This window comes from Cheilinus undulatus, linkage group 9 (assembly GCF_018320785.1).
Source record: "Cheilinus undulatus linkage group 9, ASM1832078v1, whole genome shotgun sequence".
NCBI lineage: Eukaryota > Metazoa > Chordata > Actinopteri > Labriformes > Labridae > Cheilinus > Cheilinus undulatus.
The window spans coordinates 7,850,721-7,876,705 of record NC_054873.1 but is presented as its reverse complement, the minus strand read 5'-3'; the positions used below and the strand labels follow the sequence as shown (position 1 = coordinate 7,876,705).

At 40.6% G+C, this 25,985-nt stretch overlaps 1 protein-coding gene across 1 annotated transcript in view; it reads right to left on the bottom strand.

Annotated features, from left to right (window-relative positions):
- The window catches only part of LOC121515220 (ethanolamine kinase 1-like), a 90,295-nt gene extending 74,539 nt beyond the window's left edge, over window positions 1-15,756 (bottom strand). Inside the window, exon 1 of the mRNA XM_041795873.1 lies at window positions 15,522-15,756. Coding sequence (XP_041651807.1) covers window positions 15,522-15,578 — 57 coding nt within the window. The 5' untranslated portion in view covers window positions 15,579-15,756. The remainder of the gene's footprint in view (window positions 1-15,521) is intronic.
- Between the last annotated feature and the right edge of the window lie 10,229 nt (window positions 15,757-25,985).

The following is a 25,985-nucleotide window of genomic DNA, read 5'->3' as shown; positions in this document are numbered from 1 at the left end:
CATCCTTGATTTTGATTGGACATGTGTGCCAAGTTTGAAGGAAATTCCTCAAAGCGCTCCTGAGATACTGTATTCACAAAAATGGATGAATAACTTAAGAACAGCCTTTGGCCCTGACTATCATCTGGCCTAATATAGGTATCTCATACAGGCTTTAAAAATCAGTTAAAGAGCATTAAATCGATTTAACTGAAATAAGTTAATTTGGCTTGAGTTTTATTTCCATCCTTTTCTTTCTAAGGCGCCTGGTCCACCAAAACTTTCTGATTAACCTCGGCTTGTCTGGGCTTCCTGTGCATGCCCAATGGACAAAAATACTTGGCCCAAAGTTTCAATGGCTTTTTGATATTCCTGCTTTAAATTTTTAACCTTAATGGCTAAAAACGAGAATTTTTTTCTCCTGTTAAGAGAAACTTTTAACACGTATTAATGAAATTATTTCATCAACTAACTTAACAATTTCAAATGAGTTTGTCCTTCACAGTACAAGCGTTTATGCACCACTAAAAAAGCACGTCTCCTTTCTTCCTTCAGGCTCCTGCTGTCTTTCAGAAGTTTTTGAAAAGAGAAAATTCCCCTTTTATTAAAGGCAAACAGTTGTTGGTGTCCTTTATCAAATGGCTCTGTGAAGAGAAAAAGGGAAAGGGAGCCATGCAGACATTTAACCTTTTTATATAGTCTTACAATTGGGGCTGTCAAGGCCTTTCATTTGTGAAGTTCCTGTGGAAAAATCAGGGAGCTTGGACTCATTACATCCACCGGTACAGTATATTTATATTTCAGCACCAATCAAAGCTAGCCAATATGCCATCCCTATGTATTTTCTCCTCTGAGCCCTGCCTCCCCTCTATAATTTCCACCGACATTTTGTGTGCAAATGCAGTAATAGACACATTTATCACATCAAAAGGGATTCAATTTTCTTTTCAATCATCCACCGGTATGAATAGCGCCACATCCTCTGCGGCCAACAATGAGGGGCCATTACCGTGAGCCAAAGGATGGTTCGCCGTCTCTTTGCATTCAAGGGGAAAGTGTGTCAAACTGTTTGCCGATGTTTGTTCTAGGCAAATGGAGACTGCTTTCAGACAGGTTAGTATCCAATTTTATTGTCAGACAAATGTCATTTTTGTTTGGGGCGGAGGTAATCATTGGCCTCACGCTCCGGTGTTCCTCCGCTGCAAAGCTGGCAGTTAGTCCATTTAATACTCTAACTCTCATGTCAGGAGCAGATTGCCGAGTCCACACATGACACCCGCTGTCTCTTCATTATGTGAAGAGGGTGGCGTGCAGGATTCAGGCCTCGGAGCGGGGGAGGGGAGGGGAAGGGAAGGGGAGCCTAATTTCTAAAGACACAGTTGATCTACATGAAGGAAAAAGTACTTCACAACTATAATTAATCATCTCCAAGCTCTGACAGACTAGACGTGGATGAAGATTTCCTGTCACCTATTCTTTGCTGTGACAGGCCTAGCTGTAGAGTGGCTACTGTACAGCATTTACAAGAACCTTTTCTCAGATGTGCTGCAGGTTGGTGATGTAAAAATAGGGCCAGGCATCACTGTGCTGAGGATTTTTGTTTCTATTTTTGGAAATTTTCTTTAAAAATTTGAAGACAAAAGCAGAAATAAGGAAATAAATTTGAAATCTTAAAGTTTCACCTTGATATTAGAGCTTAGATCAGTCCCAAATAATCTGGCTCCACCCTCCCAAGGCTGTGCATGTTTTCCTTCAGGTCCATCCTGTCCCATTGACTCTGGTAAGTTTTTATAAAGCTGCCTGTTATTTTAAAGTTTAAACTACAATTCTGAGTTGTGTAAATGTCATAAATCTGCTTGGATGAGATCTTAATGACAAAAGAGAAGTCAGGATGAGGAGTAGGTGTGCAGACATCACTGTGAACTGAGCGCACTGAGCTTTCTGGAGATCATCTGCCTGTTAACAGAGACTACAGCCCATAGTGTTCTTCACTCACCTCAGTGGTAAACTGAGTTGCATTAGTACACGGTTGTTTAGCCTTATTTACAACCACGTTTTACGATTTTTGAAACTCCAACACTTTACCATTTCATGAAAAACATTCTCATTTTGAATTTGATGGGGGAAACATCTCAAAAAAGTAGGGACAGGGCCATGTTTACCATTGTGTAGCATCTCCTCTTTTTTAACAACAGTCTGTAAATGTCTTGGAAGTGAGGAGACCAGCTACAGGAATTTGGGAGAGGAATGGTGTCCCCCTCTTGTCTGATGTAGGATTGCAGTTGCTGTTTTGTATTGGTGAAAGGTCTGGACTGCAGGCAGACCAGTTCAGCACCTGGACACACCATAGACACTAATGCAACCCTATACCGTCAGAGATGCAGGCTTTTAAACTGTGCACTGATAACGAGCATGATGGTCCTTCACAGCATCAGTGTTTCCAAAAAGAATTTCAAATCTTGATTCATTTGACCACAGAACAGTTTTCCATTTTGTCTCAGTCTGTTTTTTAAGGTGCTGCAGCCCAGAGAAGACAGCAGCATTTCTAGATTGTGTAGATCAGTGGTTCTCAACTGGTTCAGCCTCAGGACCCACCAGTCTATGTTACGACAGATCGCGACCCAAGTTTCCAAATTTTCAGTGTGTTGCAGTTTGGAACATGATTGGACCAAAACACCTGATATGAAAAAAAGAAAAGGGACAAAACTGACAAATTTATACCCTCCCCATCATTATGTGTCCATTCTTACCAATTTTCCAGAGAACTTGTCAAATTACTGCATTATAATGGAAAAAGTAGCCATTTATTGTAAGAAGAGGAGATACATTTGTTGAAACGTATACTGAATGTATCACAGTAACACAGGGTAAAATAAAAGGTATAGATGTATGTCCAATAAGGACTCAGGACTTTTGCCGCCATTTTGTTTTCAGACACCTAGTTGCAGTGGTGTGCACAGAGGGGGGGCAGGGGGGGCAGTCGCACCCCTTTGTGGCCCAATATTTGAAAACGCATGCTAAAGTGCCCTCTTTGCAGCCAAAATGCATGCTAAAGGCCCCTCTTTGGAGCCAAAACACACGCTGAAGTGCCCTTGAGAGCCAAAATGTGTGCTAAAGTGCCCTCTTTGCAGCCAAAATGCATGCTAAAGGCCCCTCTTGGGAGCCAAAACACGTTAAAGTGCCCTCTTTGGAGCCAAAACACACGCTGAAGTGCCCTCAAGAGCCAAAATTTGTGCTAAAGTGCCCTCTTTGCAGCCAAAACACATGCTAAAGTGCCCTCCTGGTTGGCAAAACACACTAAAATGCCCTCTTGGGTGGAAAAAACACGCTAAACTGCCCCCTTGGCTGGTTGAAACATGATAAACTGCCAACTTTGGTGGCAAAAAGGCGTGTTTAAGTAACCTCCTCATTCGCAAAACACTCTAAACTGCCTTCTTGGGTGAAGAAAACACACTAAACTTTATTTATTTCTGTGTGTTCTTCACAGTCCTACGTTGAATCTACACAGTTCTTGTGGATGCTGATCCTAACTACAAACTAACTTGAGTAGTCTGTCTGGTTAGTCTGTTTTAAGGCTATATGATGTGCCATTTGTATAACATATAAACATGTCTTAAGTGCCCTCAAAAACACACGAAACTTAGTGCCCTCTTCAGTGGCGAGAACGCGCTGGGTTGGAGGAACAGGGGGTATCAGATGGGATAGGGCCACAGGATAGCCTTCCACCCAGGCCACCCACACAGATGGGCCTAACCACAGGGCCGTACTTTATCCATTTTTGCCTACTCTGCTTTAAGAGTCTTTTATTATGTATATTTTATATGACTGTCTGTATTAAATGTTGAGTTGTGCACCTTTTCCCACCATTTATTCACTACTTATCTTGCAATCAATAAGGAAATAAAATAGTTTTATTATGGATGGCTCTTTGAGGGTTCAGACCCCTGTGTGTGTCCAAAGTCTTACTCCTGCAGACTTGCATCACATAAAGCATCAGCCCTTTGCCAGTGTCTGCACCAGCATGCACCAAATGTCTCTGCTGTGTTTTCTGTCATCTCCTGCCACAGCTTACACACGCTCCCCCGCTGCCAAACCGCCCAAGCCACATCTGATGAGGTCATCCGTGCAGCCAGCACCGGACGGGCCCCCAAAAGCCTGACTTAATCTGATGTCAACGGCGGGGAGACGCTCGAACAGCTCCATCACTCACCGCACTCTTTTTAGGGTGTTCAGCGTCCAACAATGCTGTCTTGTCCTCGCCAGCACGGATTCGTAGAAACCCTCTGTGGAGCTAAATCGCTCTCATTTGATGTCCATTTAAGGCTTGTGATGCTGTTTGCAGGGAGCGGAGCGGCGGTCGGGAGAGCGTTTATAGAGCATGGCGGTAACGCTGCAACAATTTTAAAATGAAAAATGAGCCACAGAACCACGTCAGCACATGAGGCAGAGGTAGCCCATTTACTTTTATGTAAAGCAGAGTGTGTTCTAGCTGTGGTCTGGCTACTGAATTATGCTGGAAGTCGAGGAAATGAACAATAATCCTCTGGACTGAGACTCTGCAAACTGAAAGAAAAAACATTTCATATTAATGACAAATTGAAAATAATAAATAATGCAGCATTAAGATGCTACGCAGTGATTTTTTTGACTGAGTAATTGATTTCACAGGAGGAGCAGCAGCAGAGGAGGATGTTTAAAATACAGCGAGTTTCCAGTCACATATGTTCACATTCTGTCTTTCTGCATTAAAAATGCATCTCATAGGCTCGGGCCTCTGACCTTGGCCGGGGAGAGTGCTCGCATCATTTCATCTTGAAATAAAAAGAAGAGAGACTGCCAGCAATTACAGCGTGTTAATTACATATTCACTTTCATCTGCTGGAGAATCACACAGATCTGCCCTCAATGCTGCTGTTGGCTGGCTTTTGATGGAGGGGGAAAAAAGCACTGTACTGTATTTAAAAAACATCTGTCAAGTGCTCCGCGTTAATTACAGCTTGTCTTTACCTTGTTTGGTGATTCTCAGGGAAATCTTGGGAGAAGACGCTTCATCATGTTAGAAGGTAAAAGTGTTTGTGCTCTTCAGGTTAGGATAGTCTATGGTCATCTTCTGTTAAAATGACTAGCATAGACGCAAACACACAGAATCACTCTCCTCCCCCCTTAATGAAAGACTATCCTGACTTCAAGTGACGAATAGAAAAAGGTTGGAATAGTCCTGAGTACAGCGGCTGGTGCCAGGGTACATGAGGAGGAGGAGGAGCGGTCAAACTCAGCCACGCTCAGAGGAATTTACATGCAGATGTAATGATGCTGCCATTGTAGGATGAACGGGGAGAGAAGGAGGCAGAGGCTTCAGCGCTCTCTGCCGAGCAACAACAGAGACGTTCTATGCAGAAAGATGAACAACACGAAGTTTGCATGGAGCTTTTTAAGATGGCTACAGAGGAAGTCTGAAACATGAAGCAGACCACCTTCACTTTTTTCAATTTATGTTGCAGCCTGATACCACAATAGAAGAAATTCATTTTCATGATTATTCTTCTACATTCTTTACCCCATCAGGACAACGTGAAAACAGAAGCTGAGAAATGTTTGCACATGTTTTTAAATTAAAAAACTGAAATATCACATAGACATGGATGTTTAGACTTTGCAAAAACACTTTAAATGTAGCTCAGGTTCCTCCCATTTCTCTGGATCTTTGCTGAGATTTTTTTACACTTTGATTGGAGCCCACATGTGCCAAATTAAACTGTTTGGACATGATGTGGAAAGGTTCACCCCTCTCTATAGCAGTGGTTCTCAACGTTGGGGTCGGGACCCCGGGCCTGACCCCAAGGCCTTCAAAAAAAACAAGGAATATTTTTAAAATTACACTGTTGCCAATTTACACCAATTTTGCCTGATTTTAACCTGTTTTCATCACTCTCTCCCATCAATTTTGCCACTTAAAGCCATTTTTTGTCAATTTCACACTGTTTCCACCACTTCTAAACCAATTCATGCCACTTTACACCAAATGTTGTCTCTGCTGACCCATTATTGCCACTATCAACCAGTTTTTTTTTAAACACTTTTTGCCCCCATTTTGCCCATTTTAACCACATTTTACTAAATTCACTAAATGATATTTAACCATAATACTTAACCCATTGCTGCCTTTTTTTCACTCTCAGTTAACCCTTTTTTCCAGTTTGTATAAATTTTTTCACCCAATTTAACCAAATTTCCACCCTTTTTTGCAAATTGAAATCAATTTCAGCCACTTTTTAATCCTCTTTTATCACTATTTATGCCTGTTTTTGACATTTAAACTAAATTGTGGGTTATTTTTTACCACTTCAATCAAATTTTTGCCACTTCCAATCCATGTCTGGTACTTTTAAAATCCAAATTCACCACCTTTTCCACCAATTTTTGCCACTTAAACCCCTTTTTTTTTTGTCAATTTGAAACCCTTTCCACCACTGTTTTTGCCACTTTAAAACTAATTCATGCCACTTTACGCCTGATGTTGTCTCTGTTGACCCATTATTAACCACTATTAACCATTGTTTATCACTTTTTGCCTCCATTTTGCTCATTTTAACCACATTACACATCACTGAGTCATATGCCCATTTTTGCCAGTTTAACCCATTGCTGCCAATTTCTGCCTATTTATCTTTTTTGGTTAACCCTTTTTTATCCAAAGTATATCAATTTTTCATCCAATTTAACCAACTTTCCTCCCACTCTGCCAACTAAAATCCATTTCAGCAACTTTTAATCCTCTTTTATCACCATTTATGCCTGTTTTTGACACTTTAAACATTTTTTGGGGTTATTTTTTGCCACTTTTATCCAATTTTTGCCACTTCTAATCCATGTCTGGTACTTTTAAAATTCAAATTTACCACCTTTTGCACCATTATTAACCCATTTTAATACTGTTTTCAACAAAAAGGATTTAAATTACTAAAAAGGCTATTTACTACAGCACAAAAAAAAAAAAAAAAATTATAAGAGTGGGAATTTTTTTACATTGCAAGGCACAGATCTGGTAACCTGACACACCAGATAGACCATTTTATTTATCCATTGTATGGATATTTCACATTCATCTGGGAAAGATTGCTATCAAGGCATTTGGGTAGGTTAGAACTTTTTCAAAAATTCCAGGAAGGTGACTGGGCAAATGCTCTGTCTGTCACATACATCACGGGCCAATTAGAGCAACAAAACATGTGACGTAGTAGCAGGCATGCGCAGCTCTGCAACAAACCTACCAGTAAATGCTACTGTAGTTTAGGAACTGTGGATTATGATGTGGATTAAACGCTGTGGCCGGTCGGGAAAGGAGCAAGAACATCTTCTCCGCCAAGAGGAGCTTACAGTGTGGCTCTTTGCACTTGTTCTAATAAAGAAATGTGCTCCAGTTCTGATTAAACTGCCGCTATAACAATGCTACAGCTGAGCTAACCGCTCCACCAGCTCCCGTTGTTTACAGACCCACACTACATCCACCACTCCCCGTAACTCTTGCAAACTCATGCCGAAGCAGGTCTGCCATGAAAAGCTTTCAATGTTGTTTCCTGCTCTTTATTGTTCAAAGAAATGTGGTCAAGCTGTGAGAAAACCGCCGCTATACTCCACCAAGCTAACCATGAGTAACAAGGAAGTTGCTGTCGGCTCACACTACAACTAAACCCCGCCCACAGCTACTGCGTCCTTCTCCTCTAATGGCGTTGATTGGTCTGAACTGGTTTGCCACAAATGTTAAAGTTGAGAGCTTTGCAACATGGATTTGCCTGATGACAGACATAGAGTCTGACCTATCCATCAGCTTTGGAAGGCTACAGATCTGGGAAAGGCTACAAAAAAGTCCTGCTGCACTTAAAGTTCCCAAGGGCACAGTGACCTCCATAACTCTCAAATGGAAGAAGTTTTGCATCAACTAGGGCTCTTCCAAGAGCTGGTCACCTGGCCAAATTGAGCAATCGGGGAGGAAGGGGGGAAGGGAGGAAGCTTCTCTTCAGTGTAAGACACATGAAAGCCTGCTTGTTTAAAAAAAAGCACTTGAAGGACTCTGAGACAGTGAGAAACAAGATTATCTGGTCTGATGAAGCCCCGATGGAACTGTTTGACCTCTATTCTAAACTTTATATCAGGAGGAAACTAAGCACTGCTCATCACCTGCCCAATACCATCCCAACAGTGAAGCATGGTAGTGGCAGCATCATGCTGTGGGGGTGTTTTTCAGCAGCAGGGACTGGGAGACTGGGCAGGTTAGAGGGAAAGCTGAATGGAGCACTTGGGACCTCAGACTGGACCAAAAGTCCACCTTCCAATGTGACAATGACCCAAGACAACACAGGACAACTCTGTGAACGTCCTAGAGAGGCCCAGACAGAGTCCTGACTTAAACTCTATCGCACATCTTTGGAGATACCTGAAAATGGCTGTGCACCAACAGTCCCCACCAAGCTTCAGAGGATTTACAAAGCAGTTTGGCAGGAAATCCCCCGTGTGCTTTTTGCACATATTCAAAAAGACTCGAGGCTATAATTGCTGCCAATACAAGTCACAAAAATACCTGCAGTCTCTCACAGTCTCCTACACTCACTCCTCCACGAGGGCAAACTCAATCAACCATCAGCCTTAATGTTTAACCAGGAGTGTCACTTCAGGACACGCGAGGTCACATACATGACACCTTCTCTGTGTTTACTTTACCGCTGCAGAATGAGACTGAGATCAACCGTGACTTCAATTGATTTAACTGGAATCAAATACAAAAGAAATCATAGCTATATCTCTGTGTAAACCCCTAAAAAAGACTCAATCTGAATGTGGAAGCCACAGGCATCCTCTCCCGTCCAGCACAGTTTGGGAGAAATTATGACACATGTCACTGAAAATATAAACACCCTGGAGACCCGGAGCTGCTCCTGCCAATCCCAAACAGTGTCAAACACACTCAGCCTTGTCAGACGTTTGGAAGCTAAAGGCCACAGATCTTTAGTTACACGATCCACTCCGTCAGAACTGTGGACACAGACAGTTAACACAGTCCGCCCGGCGGTCGGCTACTGTCTGCAGCTACAGGCAGCCAGAGCGAAAAAACAAATACAGCCGCTCGTCTGCAGGAGAAACAATCTCCCCACAAATCCTCCGAGATGCTGCGTGGAGAGAGAGGAAAGAGGAGACTGCGTGCGTGTACGGTGGATGAAGGGGGGGGTTGGTTGGTTCGACTGCAGGGCCTAAATGGAGGAGGCTTGCAGCGGTGGCCTGTTAATGGGGAGAGGGGCTCAGAGGAGCAGAGAGGGGGAGCACTGTGTGATTATAGACCCTGGATGATTTGTTGAAGAACAGACGAGTGTGTTAACAGGCGCAGCAGTAAACAGGGGTTAAATAAAGCTGGCCTCAATGGTTTTATAAAGAGACAATGGAAAAAACATGACACAGCTATGAATGAACTAAACAGATGTTGCTGTGTGTACCACAGGCTGTATATTAGGACGGACAGAAAAACAACTGCCTGGAAGTGAAGCCAAAATAGCCAACAATAAAAGTAGTGATATGTTAGTCATAAAAGAGCTGACTCTTTTCAAGTGAGCACTAGAGGCTACAGCTTATGCTGTTTATTCTTACTGGCCTGTAAACGCCTCAGTATCCTGCAGGATAAGGGTTGCTGAAGAGAGGGGTGTCCTGGTCACCTAGCTTAGCCTGCTGCCACCGCGACCTGTCCCGGATGAGTGGAAAATGGATGGATGGGTGGGAGCCGGATCTCTTTCAAGAGCTTTTCTCTCTTTTTCCCCACATTTTTGTTGTTAGTCAATACTTGTAAGAATAAAGAGATGATCTTTACTCAACACTGCTCAGCCGCAGCTTCTGCTCAGTAGGGATGCTCTTAGGCGTCTAATTCCCCATTCAGCCAAATTCAACATTAGATTCTGTTTGACCAACTAGTCTAAAGAAAATACTTGTCACAGGGTCACTGTGTTAGTGGGTGTGATGTGAGCCTGATATATCGCGTAGAGTGTAGCTAACATTAGCAGCTAGCTCTGCCAGCCTTTGTTCCCCTTGCGGATAAAAATCATGCTTTGATATGTGTCCTCTTTTCACTTCGGTTGAGTAGTTATACATGAGTTCAACCTTCGACAGCCTACATACCACTTTATTTCCATTTATTATGTAAAAATCTACCATACCACCCAGTTCCCACTACATGCTAATCACTAAGCTTCTCATATTTATGTGCGCTAAAGCAGGGGTTCTCAACCTTTCAGCCCGCGACCCCCAAAATAAAGGTGCCAATGACCGGCGACCCCCACTGTACCTGAAGGTGGTTGAACACAGCCATGCACATTAAAAACAGAATTAAAAATAGCTGAAATTGGTTAATAATGGAAAAATATTGTGTGAAAGGTGGTAAAATTAGATTTTAAAGGTAGCAGAAATGGTTTAAAAAAAGGCCAAAAAATTAGACAAAAGTAACAAAAAAATTACCAAAAATGGGCATATTAGGTGGTAAAAGGGGATTCAAAAGTGGCTGAAATGGGGTTAAAGTGGCAAAAATAGGTAGACATTTGGTGAAATGGGATGAAAATTGATGTAAACCAGCAAGAAAGGGTTAGCTGAGGCAGAAGACACCAGAAACTGGCAAAAATGTGGCTAAAAAAGTGGTAAAAGGGGTTAATAGTGGCAATAATGTGTCAACAGAGCCAATAATAGGCAGAGAGTTGCAAGAATTTGTTTAGAAGTGGCAAAAACAGGCAGAAGACAGCAGTGGAAAGGGTTTAAAATTGATTTAAAAAAAAAAAGGGGTTAAAGTTGCAAAAATATGTTACAATTGGTAAAACTGATGTAATTCAAAAATGTTCTTAGTTTTTTAAAGGCATCTGGAGACCCTTCTCAGTGTCTCGCGACTCCAGCGTTGAGAACCCCTGCGCTAAAGTTCCAAGGGAAGCTCAGACAGGAAGGCAGCGGCCATTTACTGAAGCTACAGCGGCCTCTGCTGGCTGGAGGTTCATTATAGTTTAAAAGAGCACTGTAGACCAGGATTTCAAGCCAATGTTAACACAAATAGATAATTAGTTTAACCGACTCGTAAATCTCGCACCGGCTAATTGGATGAACAAATTTAACCATTAAACTGTGTGCACCCTACTGTTCAGTGGTGGAACTTATATATTTTACACCAAACTTTAAATAAAATGGAAGTACTCTAGAAATTTAAACACTTTATCTCAATTAGAATAAATAACGTCTGTAAAAATTTTTGCATACAAATTTAGGCTGATTTAATAACATCATTCTGTGGTATAAACTACATGGTCATCAGAAGATTAGTGGGTTACAGAGCTGCTAGGGTGCCACTGACAAAGAAAGGTTAACTTCTGAGGTAAAAAGCCAAAAATTTTACACCAAACACACATCCTTTGCAGCAAACATTAACCCTTTAACTTCATAATGTACTCAGTCATGGTAGAAGACATAAAATCATAGAATCATGTCTAAATGAACAACAGACCAACCTCATAAAGGCAAAATAATCTGCTGTTGATATACTATTCCTTTTAAAACAGTACCGGTGCCCAAACACACACACACACACACCCACACACACACACACACTGCCAAAATAACAAAGGAGTTCATCAGGGGCAAGAAGAGGAAGGTTTCAAACTGGTTGAGTCAATCTATCAATCTTCTTTCGTTAAGGGTCAGGTCGCGTTGGTAGCAGGCAAAGCAAGTCAACCCAGACATCCCTCTCTCCGGCAACGTTCCGGGATTCCGAGGCGTTCCCTGGCCAGAGGAGATATATAATCCCTCCAGCAAGTTCTTGGTCTCCCTCGGGGTCTCCTCCCAGTTGGACGTGTCCAGAAGACCTCCACAGGGAGGCGCTCAGGAGGCATCCTGATCAGATGCTCCACCTCAACCAGCTCTTTTTGACATAAAGGAGCAGCGGCTCCACTCTAGATCCTTCCAGATGTCTGAGCGCCTCACCCTATCCCTAAAGCTGAACCCAGACTCCCTCCTCAGGGAATCTCCTCTGACTGCTTGCACCCATGATCTCATTCTTTTGGACATTATCCAGAGCTTCTTTGTCCAATTCGGCTTCACCTTTTCACAATCGTCCAATCACAAAACTGCTCTGTTACATTACATGACATTACATCAAATCTATAAAGTTTGACTTTGTTTCTCTTCCTGTCTTAGTGTCAGGAAAGGCCCCCTCAGTAAAGAGGTACTAGCTTGCGTGAAAAGTTATAGACAGTTCTCTGCTGGAACCATCCCTGACCCTTTAGAGCATCAGTCTGTCCCACTAAAACACACACTCACATATACCCACACAAATAAAAAAAAAGCAGGCTTAATAAAAACACCCTTTGAAACTAACAAGACTGTGGCTGCTCAAATTTTAATCACCACATTTCATTAATTCATTCCTTTTTTCAAAGCCAGTTCTCTCTGTCCAACGAGCCGCTGCACACCAAACTGCAGAGCTATTTTAGCAGCAGAAAAGGATTAAAAATGTTCGTTTTCTGTAGATGAAAATTAATCAGCATTGTTCATCTCTCACTTTATGGGATAAAAAAAAATAATTGCAGCCTTGAATACTCTCAATGTGCGATCAAGGCTGAATGTCTTGGTACAAAAAGAAGCTGTTGAGCGTTTATTTGAGAGTCAATGCTGACCCACACAGAGCGACCTCCTGCCGTCCTGTGTGGCACGAACAAATTAAGGTGCACTCAAGCAACAATGAACAATTTCACAGCAGTCTAGAGGAAACTCTGGGGAAAAAAAGGTTTTGTTTTACCACGAAGGTCATGGAAGTCAAGTGTTCTGTAGTTGCTTTCAGTTTCAGCACAAATTAACCTGCACAAGCTTCATCCTATTATCATTCAGAGTTACTCGTAAGCAGTGTTTCATTTATTTAAGTTGGGCACTAGACAGTTCCTGATCTCTGATGTCAGCCCTAGATTAACCTGCAAATTCTACATACTCCATGTCTGCAGAGTTGCATGCATTGTAGCTGGCTCCATCCAACGGCAAGCTCTCTCCTCCTTTGCAATGCCCTAAGCAGCTGGAGGCAAGAGATCAGGAGGCAAGCTCATGCACAGTGTTGCCAGATACAGGTGAAAAACACTGCCTGAATGCAGAAAAATACACCCCAAAAATAATGAATATTGAGTGCTGTAATTTTGTTTCAACTAATGATGCACCAATTCATCTATCTAACATCGGGTCATCCTTTCAGTGTCAACGGCCCATCAGAAAATAATGGGACATGCGCTGAAGGCAGTAGCCGATGTGTCTCAAACATTGTAAATGGACAAACCTAAAGTGCATTCTGTCATGACAGGTAATGCTAAAATATGACAAAAGCAATGACAGCGGTCTGGTGAGATCTGGCCGTGTGAGCCACACCCTCTAAATGGCTCTCCACATGATACATTATCAGTTCTCACTCGTGCCTGCAGGCTGTGCAGGTGATGTCAGGAATGAAACCAAAAGGCTGCGGCAGGACGTCTCGACGTGGTGGAACAGTACGTTTAACAGGATGCAAAGCCTCTTGAAACAAAAATTAACTCTTACAACATATGCTTCCACCTTCCATCTCCCCACAACTTAAACTCCACAGCAGTGGGGAAAAGCTGAAAATGTCACAATTTTCTCTCCATTTTATCAACTGACAAGAGAAGTAAGGGCAAGGATTGATCAGCTGCTGATGTGATCCCCTCAGTCAGAGCCCTGAAACAACTTTTACACAGGGAGGTGGTCATAGAACATCATTTTAAAACAACAAAGACGCTATTAGAAGCTGATCCACTCTTCTGCTTTGCTTCCTTTTTAGATCCTCGGTACAAAGACTGTTATTTTGATAAGGATGTCAAAGAAAGTGCACAAGCGCAGCTCTACATGCAACTGACTTTTATACCTGCAACCAGTGCTGAGACGGAGCTGCTTTACATCCTGGATAAGAAGGGAAACAGACTGAGCTGCAATAAGGCAGATATGCTCATCTTTGCAGAGCAAAACATTCACCAAGATGCAGACTTTGAGGTAGGTCTGTGCAATGTTTAAACTTTTTTATAGAATTTGAAAAAAATCTAAATATCGGGTAAACAGGATCAAACAGGACAAATTTAATTTATGCTGAAGTTTATTTCAATAAAGTATGTAGTGATTTATTTCAGGCTAGAAATGCTATGCTGCATCTATTTTTCTAAAAGTAGTAGTAGTTTTCTTTTATTGTGAAATAAGTTTAGATAAAAAATGGTCTTATCATGACAGAATTTAAAATATCGGAAAATATTGTAATGCATGGTGATGAAACAGGGGATTTATTCCCCTATCAAATGCCATTTTCAGACCTTAGTAATCATCTGGGGGCCTGATGTGGCCCTCAGGCTGTCCTAGCCAAATAAAGGCATAAAACCTAAAAATAAATCTCTGTCCAATTAAAAACTGGATCAGCAGTAAACCCAACCACTACCTGGCTCAGTGATTGCACGTAAAGTACAATAGTATTTGGCTGATAATGTACCATACTATGGTGGCTGGCAAGGAAAACCAACAAAAAGCTAACACCATTTATATTGGACAGAAAATTGCAGAAGCTATTCAAATAAAAAAGCCCAAGTGCAGTAGAATACTGCAAATGGAAGAATGTGCATGGTGTATTATAAGTGATGCAGGATCATAAATAAATATATATTTGATGTAGCTTTCTATGTAGGCATATTTATCACTCCAGTAAATTGAACCTAGAAAATTAACAGAACTAAAGGTGCATCTTTAACACCAGATGTTAAAATGTTCTTGTTTATCCTATTTGGCAATGCATACAACAAACATAATTGCAGCATTTTTGTGTTCAAACAAATACAACAGACTAAACGTGATTAAAGGAGCTTAAAGGGTAGAAGTTTGGAGGATTTATCCTTCAGCATCACACATGACCAAATGAATTAAATTAAAAGTCCAACTAGAAGCCTGAGTACCTAAAAAATGCACATCTCCCAGGATGCATTCCTGTAGGAAGCATCCACAAAGCTTCACCTTGAGTTTTAAATGGTGTTGCCTGGCAGCACCACTGATGGGCGGAGCCACGTCCACTTCACAAACGAAATCCAGGACAGCTTCAGAGGAATTCAGCGTCTGAAGAGGAGAGTTTTGGTGCCTCTTGAAATAACAAATCAGAATTTAGACATCTGACCTCAGCCTCTTCAACGCCACAGTGAAACTCAGGAGTGTTAACAGATTCAAAGAAGGGATTGGGATTTCCTAGGTGCAATGATTAAAGTATCACCATGAAATGTGTTTAAAAGTTTGTCCTAAAGCAGAAATGAACAAACTGTTGGTTTCAAATAAAGTCTTCAGGCTTTTAAAGACAAATGGGATAAGTTAAAGTATCTGTTAGGCCTAAAGGACTCAAACAGCTCATGAAGTGAAGAGGGTAGGTGCTCCCAGCTTTCATAAAAATACCTTGATGTATCTGCACAGACTTGACAGTTGTGGTATTTCTAAACTGCTCAGCGCAGTCTTACCTGTGAATGTAAATCACCTTGAACTCTGATAAAGCTTCTTCTTTGTGCGGTTGGCATTCGGCATCCAGAATTGTTGCATTATCACCTTTTACTGAACTTAATCTACATTACTGTATACTTTAAAGTACTGCTGAAAAACTTAAATACATGTATATACTCATGCATTTAAGTGTCCCCTTTAAAACCCACTCTAAAGAAGCTCTGGATAAGACAACCTGCAGCAACTTTGTCTCCATGTGAGTCTTCTTCTTCTTCTTCTTCTGGTTTTACAGCAGTTTGCATCAATTACTTAAGTGCATTACCGCCCCCTTCATTTTGGAGTCCATTTTAGCCGATTTCAAAGTCTTCTTTTCTGCTGTATTTCTGCTTGGATGGCTCAATACTGCCCTCTAAAGATCAGTGAAAGCGCAGTGATATAAAAGTATTCCCCCTTGGATGTTTAACCCTTTTATTGATTTTATTAATCAATCACGATCAATATAATTTGGCAAAGAGAGAACAGATTTCTACAAAGTTATGTCAATAAAATAAAAGTATGTGATGTAAAATATGTGACTGCAGAAATATTCACCCTTTTAAGTCAGTATTTAGTCGATGCATCTTTGGCTGCAGTCACACCTCTGAGTCTGGCAGGCGCGTGTGAGCTGCTATCCTCCATCAGAAATGTCCTGAAGAAGGGATGTGAAGTCCCAGTCCTCACAGACGTGGCTCACAGTTTCCACAAATCTCCGAGGCTAATGCCACTACTATAACCAAGCAGTGTTCATTTTGAAAGCACTTTTTAATTTAGTTTTAGTTATAGTCTTTTGCCAAAAATATCATTTAGTTTTAGTCATAATTTAGTCATTTAAATTGTTTTAGTTTAAGTCTAGTTTTAGTTGATGAAACTTACAGTAAATTTAGTTGACTGATTGGATCTTTCCCCAACTTACCCCGCCACCACGCAGCAAAAGCAGTTGTGATTGGATCTCCCTCGTATCTCATCCCACCTTTCCACACAGCCGAAGTAGCTGTGATTGGATGTATGCCTAACTTGCCCCTACTTTCTACATGACCAAATTAGGTCTGATTGGATAAAGTCTCTGTCAAACATTTTCGTCTCGTTTTTATTTGTTGACTAAAATGTCAGTTAATTTCGTTTTAGTTTTTGTCCATGTGCACTTGTTTTATTAGTTACTATCTCGTTTTCGTCAGGGGAAAAAAGGCTATTAACGAAAACTATAACGAAAATAATTAGTCAACAAAATTAACACTGTAACCAAGTACCTTAAACAACCCAGCTTCAGTAATACAGAAATGTGTCTTTAATTCTTAGGGGTCGTTTTAGTATTAGTCACAATCAAGCTGCTAAGCGCCACACATGCTTTTCATACACCAGCTATAAAAATAATTATACATTAATATTTTATTCTACCTTCATTCAACTACTTCTTTAACCTACAACTGACCTAACTATTGACATCAAATATTAATTAATTTTAATATATTTTAACCCTTTGAATACCAGTTGAGTTTCCATGATGCCAACATCATGGAAAATAAACAGGGAAAAATATTTTCGATGTACTATGTGCAAAGTAATTATTTTGTGTTGAATTATTACAGCCTGGAAAAGTCAATGATTAGTAGTGACATTGATTTTTATACATTATTATTTTTGTGCAATGTCAAATACTCACTCTCATGTTCCTAGGAGCAAAAAATGTGATTTCATACAGTAGATGTAAAAAATATGATATTCTTGTATTTATTCGTCTTTCATTGAGCTATTTTTTTCACCTACAACTGACCTGATTATTGATATCAAATACTCATTCATTTAAAAGATTTTAACCCCTTGAAGGCCTGTTTTTTGTCATAATACCACAATGTTTTCAATGAAAAACAATGGAAAAATTAATTATTTTCAATAAACAACATGCAAAGTATTTTTTTTTTTTTTGTGTGTGTGTTGAATTATTACACCCTGGAATAAGTCAATGATTTGCAGCAACATTGATTTTTATGCATAATTATTTTTTGTGCAATGTTAAATACTGACACCCCAGCTGCCAAGCACAAAAACTGTGCTTTTTATACAGTAGCTATGAAAATATTATATATAAATACTTTATTCTTCTTTCATTGAGATATTTTTTTCCACCTACAATTGACCTAATTATTGATATCAAATGTTCATTGATTTTAAAATATTTTAACCCTTTGAATGCCAGTTTCAAACACATGAATTATTTTTCCAATAAACCACATGCAGAAAATCCTCCCTGTTTTACAGAATACTTTTATTTTTCCTGTCTCAGTTTTGATATAAAATAGTAATAAAATATTCAGTCTGCAGATTTTTCCACACAAAAGGAGCAGAGAACCTAACAGCCTTCTTTCCCAGCTCAGCTCTGATCAAGTCTTGTGAGATTTATGAAGTTTAAATTTCCAAAGTACGACAGAGAAGTGACAGCATTGAGCAGTGAGTTCTAATTTTGATTATAACGTCCAACTTAAATATAAATGTTGGGTTAATAGATGCTGTTTGGGAAGGGCAGAACCTTTAAAAATCGCTTGAACACTTGGCAGATGATTGGACAAAAATTTGGGCAAAGCCAGAGAAAAGAAAAACATCTTTTCCACTAAGACAGGGGTGTCCAAACTATGGCTGGGGGGCCATATGAGGCCCACAGTCCATTTTTGACTGGCCTGCACAAATTCCAAACTTTAAATAAAATATGGCCCAGATTGGAACATGAAGCTTGTGCTTGACTGTGTTGTACTTGCATAAGGCAGTGCTACCGCTATTTCTGTAAAAGAAGAATAATGAGAAGAATGAATGATTTTAGTATTTTGCGACTGAACAAAGACAATGCTGTAAATGAAAAACACATCGGCAACTAACACAATAACAATATTGTGATGCCCTGATGGATTATGAAGGCTTATAGCAGTACCGATGGTGTTTTAGGGGCAAAACTAGTAGAAGCCAGGGCCGACCAGGGCCTCTGGAGACCTGACTGACCTCCTGAAAGTCCTTAAAATGATTGGCTATTTGCCTTGTCAGCCATTAACTAGCCATTTAAGCATACCCAATCACTAACCATCATAAGGTTGGCTTTACTAACATTACAATCCTCAGATTTGAAAGTGGCCCCATCATCCTTATATATTTTCACATGTGGCGTTTAGCAGAGAAAGTTTGGACACCCCTGCCCTAAGAGGAGCCTTCAGTACAGTTCTTTTCTCTTCCCTTTATAAAGAAATGCTGCCCAGTTCTGACTGAAACTTTACCTGCATCCTCGCTAATCTTTGTTTACAGGCTTGCAATTGCTTTAACAAAACCATGTCTGTAGCTTCTCTTTAACAAAAGCTTGTTGATCTAGATAAAGCATATCCTCTTGAAGCTTTGCAAGACGGATCTGCCTGATGACAGAAATGTAGTATCGCCAATTAATCTACTTAGCAAGGACAAGATTACACTGGTTTGCAGAAAATAGTGCTGCAGGAGCTGTATAAGAATCTAAAGTGTGTATAGCTTTCCTTTTTAAATAAAATAAGTTTTAAAGCAGTTTTCAGGTGATGTAGACGTCATTTCGAGGAGATGTAAAATTATCATCCAACGTTGCAGCTGTGCAATAGCTGCTGCCACTTTCTCAGCTGGGAGAATACGGATAAGAGGTGGTATTTTTTGTGCAGTTGTTCCCACTCTGTGATGAACTAATTCATGGCGCATATACTGGGATGAACCACTGCACACAAACCCCTGTACATTTGTGGCGTAAACCTTTCGCCCTCCACTGACTTTCGGCCAAAAAGTTGCGACCACAGGGTGCTGATATTAATTTATATTCGATGTTTCGTTTGCATTTCAGCAATTAAAATCCCCTCTGGGTGCTGTAATGGGAGCCAGCTGGGGACTGGAGCAGCGACATCAGTAAACATGAACATCACCGCTAATTGGCTGTCCAACAGATGATGCTGCTGAAGTCATAATTAGCCTCTGAGCTGTGAGGTCTGCCTGTGCTGCAGAGGAAGGAGGAGGCTAATGTAGAAGTTTAACAAGTCCAAAGACGAGGAGAGTTTAGAGATTTTATGTTTGTTTAGAAAGAAGACATGAGTAGATACTTGTTCTTTAAGAAGTGAGATAACAGCAATATATTTTACCCTTTTAAGACAAGTTTATAGTTGTCTCAATGGTCCCCAAACATGCCTGAGAAGTCTGTTGCTGAAAAAGCACTCCAGTATTGGATTTTTGTATGTCTAAAAAACCCATCTGTTTCAATGTTAATGAGCTGTCTGACCCCGCCTCTGACTCCGCCCCTCTCAGGAAATAAATGTAGCTTAATTGATCAGGAGAGGAAGGCGAAACTTCCAGGCAGGGAGGGCCAACCAAGCCTGGGGGCGTGGCTCACTCCCCACATGACATCATAAGGGGAAAATCTGACAATGGCTTGTTTCAGCACACATGTCTGAAAGTTGAAGGCGGGGGGTGTTCTGATTCTTGGGGGATTGTGGACAGGCCAGGGGCACATATTTTTGTTACAAAAAGCCTGAAAAGTGACTTTGGCATAATACGTGACCTTAAACATATGGACTCCTTTTAAGACCATGATTGGGCATCCAAAATGCACTGTTTAAATGAGCTTTATAATGTGCCGAACATTTAAAGGGAGTGCTATAAATCCTCTGATAGACGCTGACTCTGGACTTTTTTAGCACATTTCCGATCCGAATCGTTCTATTTAGGTGTTTTGTTCAGACCATGTGTGCAGCTCCTGAGCCAAGTTTGTGAAGTAAAAAGGTTTTAAGGTGTGGATGAAGTCCTCTGAAAACAAAAGTCCTCAGCTCTTAGTTAAAGTTTGTGCAGGCTGTGTCCCTTCTTAACTTTGCCTAAATCGTTGTAATGTGGCCAAATCAGTTCACATCAGTTTGTAAGTTTATCTAAAATCCAATCCCAACTTACCAGAGTGTTTTCAAAGGAAAAAGAAATGTGAATCTTTTCTGCTGACCCGACTTTAAAAACACCCAGAGAAAACTTCTCCAAGAATAAAAAGCAAAAGATGTGAGACATTAAATTTTAACGTCTCAGGAGAGAGACGGAGAAGTGTCGTCTTGCATTAGGCTCCAAGTCTTCTGATCCTTTTCTTACTCCAAACGTCTCTGACTTATGGTTGAGGAGGATGAAAACAAGTCTGTAGAGCAGCTTTCATCAGCGAACACAAAATGTACACTGCTACTGTATGAATTATCTGTGAGACATTATTAAGACTCTAAAACCATGTCTGTATTAATACCACAGTCACCACCAGTGTTGAGGACTCTAGCCTCTGTGTTTGGGGTGTTTGTTCTACTAAATGATCTGAAGCAGCTCCCCACCATCAGCAATGAAGTCAGCTCCATCTGTCTTGTATCATTAACCCTTAGAGCTCTAAGCTATTTTTTAACCATCATGTCTCACCTGGACTTTTTGTCTTAAAAATCTGGTTAAACATCAACCCTGTGGAGCACAGTCCAGCTCTTCACACCTTTCTCTTCAGGACAACCTGAGCTTTAAGAATATGTGTGTTGGAGCAATGTCACTTGAATTTTTAAAAAGTAATGGGGCTGTAAAAACAAAAGGAAAAACTAATCTGAATTAAAACTCAAGATTGTTATGTGTTAAACACAGTTAACATTAATGACTAAGAGTGTTTTGTTGCAGAACTGGTTCTCCAACCTCTCTGGGACTAAAGGGATAAAAAATAATAATTTTATGACAAAAAGTCATCAAAATATTTACATTTAAAAAAAAAATTTAAAAGTCCTTTTCAAAGTCTGTGTACATGTGATGTTCAGCAAAGCTTCTAATTAGTTGTCACAGCCCACAGCAATGCATTCTGGGATACAAACAGACAATATAGCAGCAGGCTAACTGGTGTAGCTGACTAACTTCAGGAACGATTGAAAAATGGATCATAAATGGGTAAAAAGATGTCCAGTATCAGAGTTGCTGCCATTGATTTATTCTTTAAAAACCCCAGAATGTCGGCCAAGTTCCGTTCTCACTAGAAAACGTTCTGTAAGAGGTAGGAAGGCGTGGAGAGCGTCATTAGAAAGGTGTAACAGAGAGCTTTGCCAAGCAATTTACAAAGAGTGCACCTGCAGCATAACCTGGCAAAGCAGATGGATTCGCCTGTGTCCGTGTTCTCACTGATGAATCCATCCTGTAAAGCTGGGCCCAGTTTGGGCCCAACAGTCTGGGCCCAGTTAGAAAGTGACAGGACCAATCAGTGTCGAGGGGCAGTAATTTTGGGTGCGGTGGAGTCATGACGTTAGCAAGCAGCAAGGAGTGGCCAGTGCAGTTATGGCGAACGACATTAGCGTGGATGCTGCTAAAGCGCCAGTTTTATCAGAACTTGACAAAATTTCTTCGTTAAAAGAAGAACAAAGAACAGCAGTGAGTTGTTTTCTCTTCAAAAACGACAAAGGTTGTGTACTGACATGTCTACAGTCGCCATGGTTCACGTTATGCAGTTCTCTATGGAGTTTACTCCTCGGTAGCAGCTACGTCATGTGTTTTGTTGCTCTGATTGGCCCATAAAGATGTGACAGACAGAACGTTCATCCAATCACCCCCTGAGTTTTTTTTTCAAAGGCTCTTCCCTTTCCCAAACACTGTCTATGGGAGGTTTTGTCAGGTTGTAGTTACTGGGAACGCCACTCTGTTTTGCTCAGCAATCCCTTTGCCCCATGTGTGAGTCCAAGGTGTTCAAGGTGCCCAAATGCCTGGATCTTTGTTTTGGCCCAGGGGACGTGAATTCCCAGCACTAAGTAATATGCAGAAGTGCATGTACAAAATGGCTCACCAAAGTCTGACAATCCCTGGTTAATGTGACAGCATGTTCAAATGTCAGAGCTGATGGTTATTTTCTTCCTGCTTGGACAAAAAAAAAAAAAAAAAAAAAGTCTATTTTGAAAGAAATTAAGGAACTTCTGGTAGCTTGAAAGTAACAGAATTCACTTCCATTTGAAAGTAAATGGAATTAGATTCAACAATAATTGTGTTGTTTAATGCCTGTTGACTGGACTTATTTCTTTTCTGAAATTTTATGGACAGTCAATGCATGTTTGTGCACCAGTAGCTTGATTTAAAAGATGCAGATTCAAGGTGTAACATTATGCAATAAGGACAAACAGACCCGATCTATTTCTGGGTTTTGTAAAATGTGGAGGCAGGTTTCAGTGATTGTGATGACTTCTATTTTTTTATGAAGTAATTTTGATGAAATTATTCATCTTACTTAGTTTGGTGCTTCCTTTTATCACTTAGTCCCACCAAGATTTGATGAAATGAGCCAAAACAATAAGGACAGCAGCAACAAACACACTAAAGGCAATGAACAGAGAGATTCGAGTGAAAGTTTGAGAGCTTAGAAACTGAGAAACTCTGAGCTCCAGCTCTCCTCTGGATCACGATGATGGTCAGACCAAAACAGTATCAAAGGAACCTGTGTTTTTAGGCCGTCTGTTTAGTCCTCCTCTGTGCCCTTACATATTTCATCGGCTCTCAACAAAGCGAGTCAGGAGCATATTCTATCACAAAGGCCTCTGAACCCGGTCCCACGTGTACGCTGGACGACGCACAGGCGCGCACACAAAGCAGCTCAATTGTCTCGACGCCGGGCTGCAGCGTAACAAGTCCAGCCTCAGCAATACGTGCCCTAAGGTGAAAAAGAAGCTACAGAGAAAGCAAGAAGACCCTCAATTGTCTCTCCAAGGACAGGAAGGCTTATGGAGTGAAAAAAAACCTGAGAATGTTTTAATCAAAGGCGTGACAATACAAAGGACAAGTTTGGCAGACGAGCTCTCTCATATTTCTCTGCAAACACTCGCTACATCTCGCCCTGAACACTCGTGTCCTGAGAGTTGTTCGAAACTCTGCAGCACTTGTGCTTGAGAGCCTTTTTAAAGCTATTGTGAAGGAATACATTTTCATTTTCAGGATAAGTTTAACAACTCTCTGAGCTGGTGCTGCTTCCATAGAGACTTAGAGCGACTGTAGGAGTTGGAGGCTAAATAGAGACTGTTCATCCTCTTTGTGCCGGTTCACAGAGGACCAACAGGTACACCTTTGGGTCCAACTCCTCATAGTCTCCTGGCCTCTTTCTCTCTCTGTGAATCTTTTTCAAAGCCTTTTTCTACATTTGTGACAAGACAGAGCAGTTCCTGTGAGATAGCTGCAGGTCTGGAATCCTCCAAGGAACTTTAGCTGCACAAATCCACACATGCACGGGGTTAAAATATACTGTAAAAAATCAGCTGTTAGGTCAGTGCATTTGGTTGAATGAGTTCATGCAATAGACCCTTTATCGGCTCTCTGATTGGTTCACTGACCTGCCAGTCCAGGTCCCACATCAGAGCAGCTGGTTAGACAAGTGTTTACCCAGGTCGGTTCTGCTTTATAATGAATCAGGTCACCTGTTTGGAGGTTTACTGAGGTAAAACTTATGATGAAGGACAAGGCTTTGGCAGAAGAGACAGCAGTGAGAAAGCAGCACCAGACACCTGCAGCACACACTCACAGCAAAACACACCGCCAGTCTGAAACAGCCTTGAGCCTCCTAAACATCTACAAGCGCTCACGTGTCAGTCAAACTGACCACACGCCCTCAATCTGCAAATATGATGCATCAGAACAGATGCATTATAAAACATTTTAACCAATGACCTATAAAGACAAAGCTGTTTTTGAAATGTCAAAAATTGTGTTTTTTTAGCAGTAAAAATCAGCATTTTAACCCCCTGAGACCAATGTTGTGGTATATGACAGGATGGGACCAAGGCTGCCCATAAGGGGGGATAAAGAGGAGAGCTTTCTGGGGCCCGGCCAAATGGGGGACCCATGGAGGTCAGGAAACTCAAGGTCCATTGAAAAGTTAAGCTGTAATAAACAACTTTTATGTCATTTACCTGAAAAATAACCACTCTTATCAATTCAAAACACATTTTTATGCTGTAGTATATAAGAAAATGTGATCCCCTTTACTTAACACAAAATTAGAATGGGTTAAAAGTGACAAAATTGGGTTAACAGAGACGTAAAACAGGCATAAAAAGGCAAAAATGCATTGAGAGTGACAAAAATCAACAGAAATGTTGGTTTAAAGGGGTTAAAAGTGGCACAAATGGGCATAACTTATAGAGAAATGTAGTTAAAATTGACCAAAAAAAAGGTGGAAAAAGTGGCAAAATTGGGCATAACTATAGAAGACGTGTAATCAAAATAGGCAAAACGTACAGAAAAGATGAGAAAATGGGTTAACAGAGGCATAAAACAGACGGAAAAAAGCAAAAAAAAAGCACTGAAAGTGAACAAAACTAGCAGAAATGATGGTTCAAAGGGGTAACAAGTGGCAAAAATGGGCATAGCTGAGGGAGAGATGTCTAAAAATGGCAAATATGGGATTAAGAAGATGAGAAAATGGGTTAAAAGTGGCAAAAATTTGGCATAATTGGCAAAACCTAATGTATTGAACATTTATCGTAAGTAAGTAGTTAACAGGCTACGGTGAGGTCCTCCCATAAGCCTTCCAGGTTTCTGACCTCTCCAGCACATATTTCTAAACTTCCTCTCTATCCAGAGAGATATGTACATGACAAAAGGGATTAAAAGATGCAAAAATAGGTCAACAGAGGCAACAGTAGGCATAATGTGGCAAAAATGGGGACAACCAATACAGATATGTAGTTAATAGTGGCAAAAATGGTTTAAAAGTGGCACAAATAGGTCAACAGAAGCAACAATAAGCGGACGGTGGCAAAAGTGGCCATAATTGATAGAGAGATGTAGGTAAAAATGGCAAATATGGCCATAAGAAGATGAGAAAAGGGATTAAAAGATGCAAAAATAGGTCAACAGAAGCAACAGTAGGCAGAAAGTGGCAAAAATGGGCATGACTATGAAAGAAATGTAGTTAAAATTGGCAAAAATGAGTTAAAAGTGGCCAAAAATGGGGATGACTATTAAAAAATGCTGTTAAAATAGGCAAATGTACAGAAACAGATGAGAAAATCTGTTAAAAATGGCATAAAACAGACAGAAAAGGACAAAATATGCATTGAAAGTGACAAAAACTTGCAGAAATTGTTGGTTTAAGGGGGTTACAAGTGGCCAAATGGGTTAAATGGCACAAATACGTAAACATAGGCAATAGGATGCAAAAAGTGGCTAAAATGGGCAGAACTCATGGAGAGATATAGTTTAGATAGGCAAAAATATAAAGAAAAAGATGAGAAAATGGGACAAAAGTGGCAAAATGGGTTAACAGAGGCATAAAACAGACAGGAAAAGGCAAAAACAAATTGAAACTTACAAAAACCAGCAGAAATAATGATTTTAAAGGGTCACAAGTGGCAAAAATGGGTAAAAGTGGCACTAATAATTTTGGATGGAGGTGTCAACCAAGATAAATAAAATAATGGGAGTGGGTTTAGATTTTT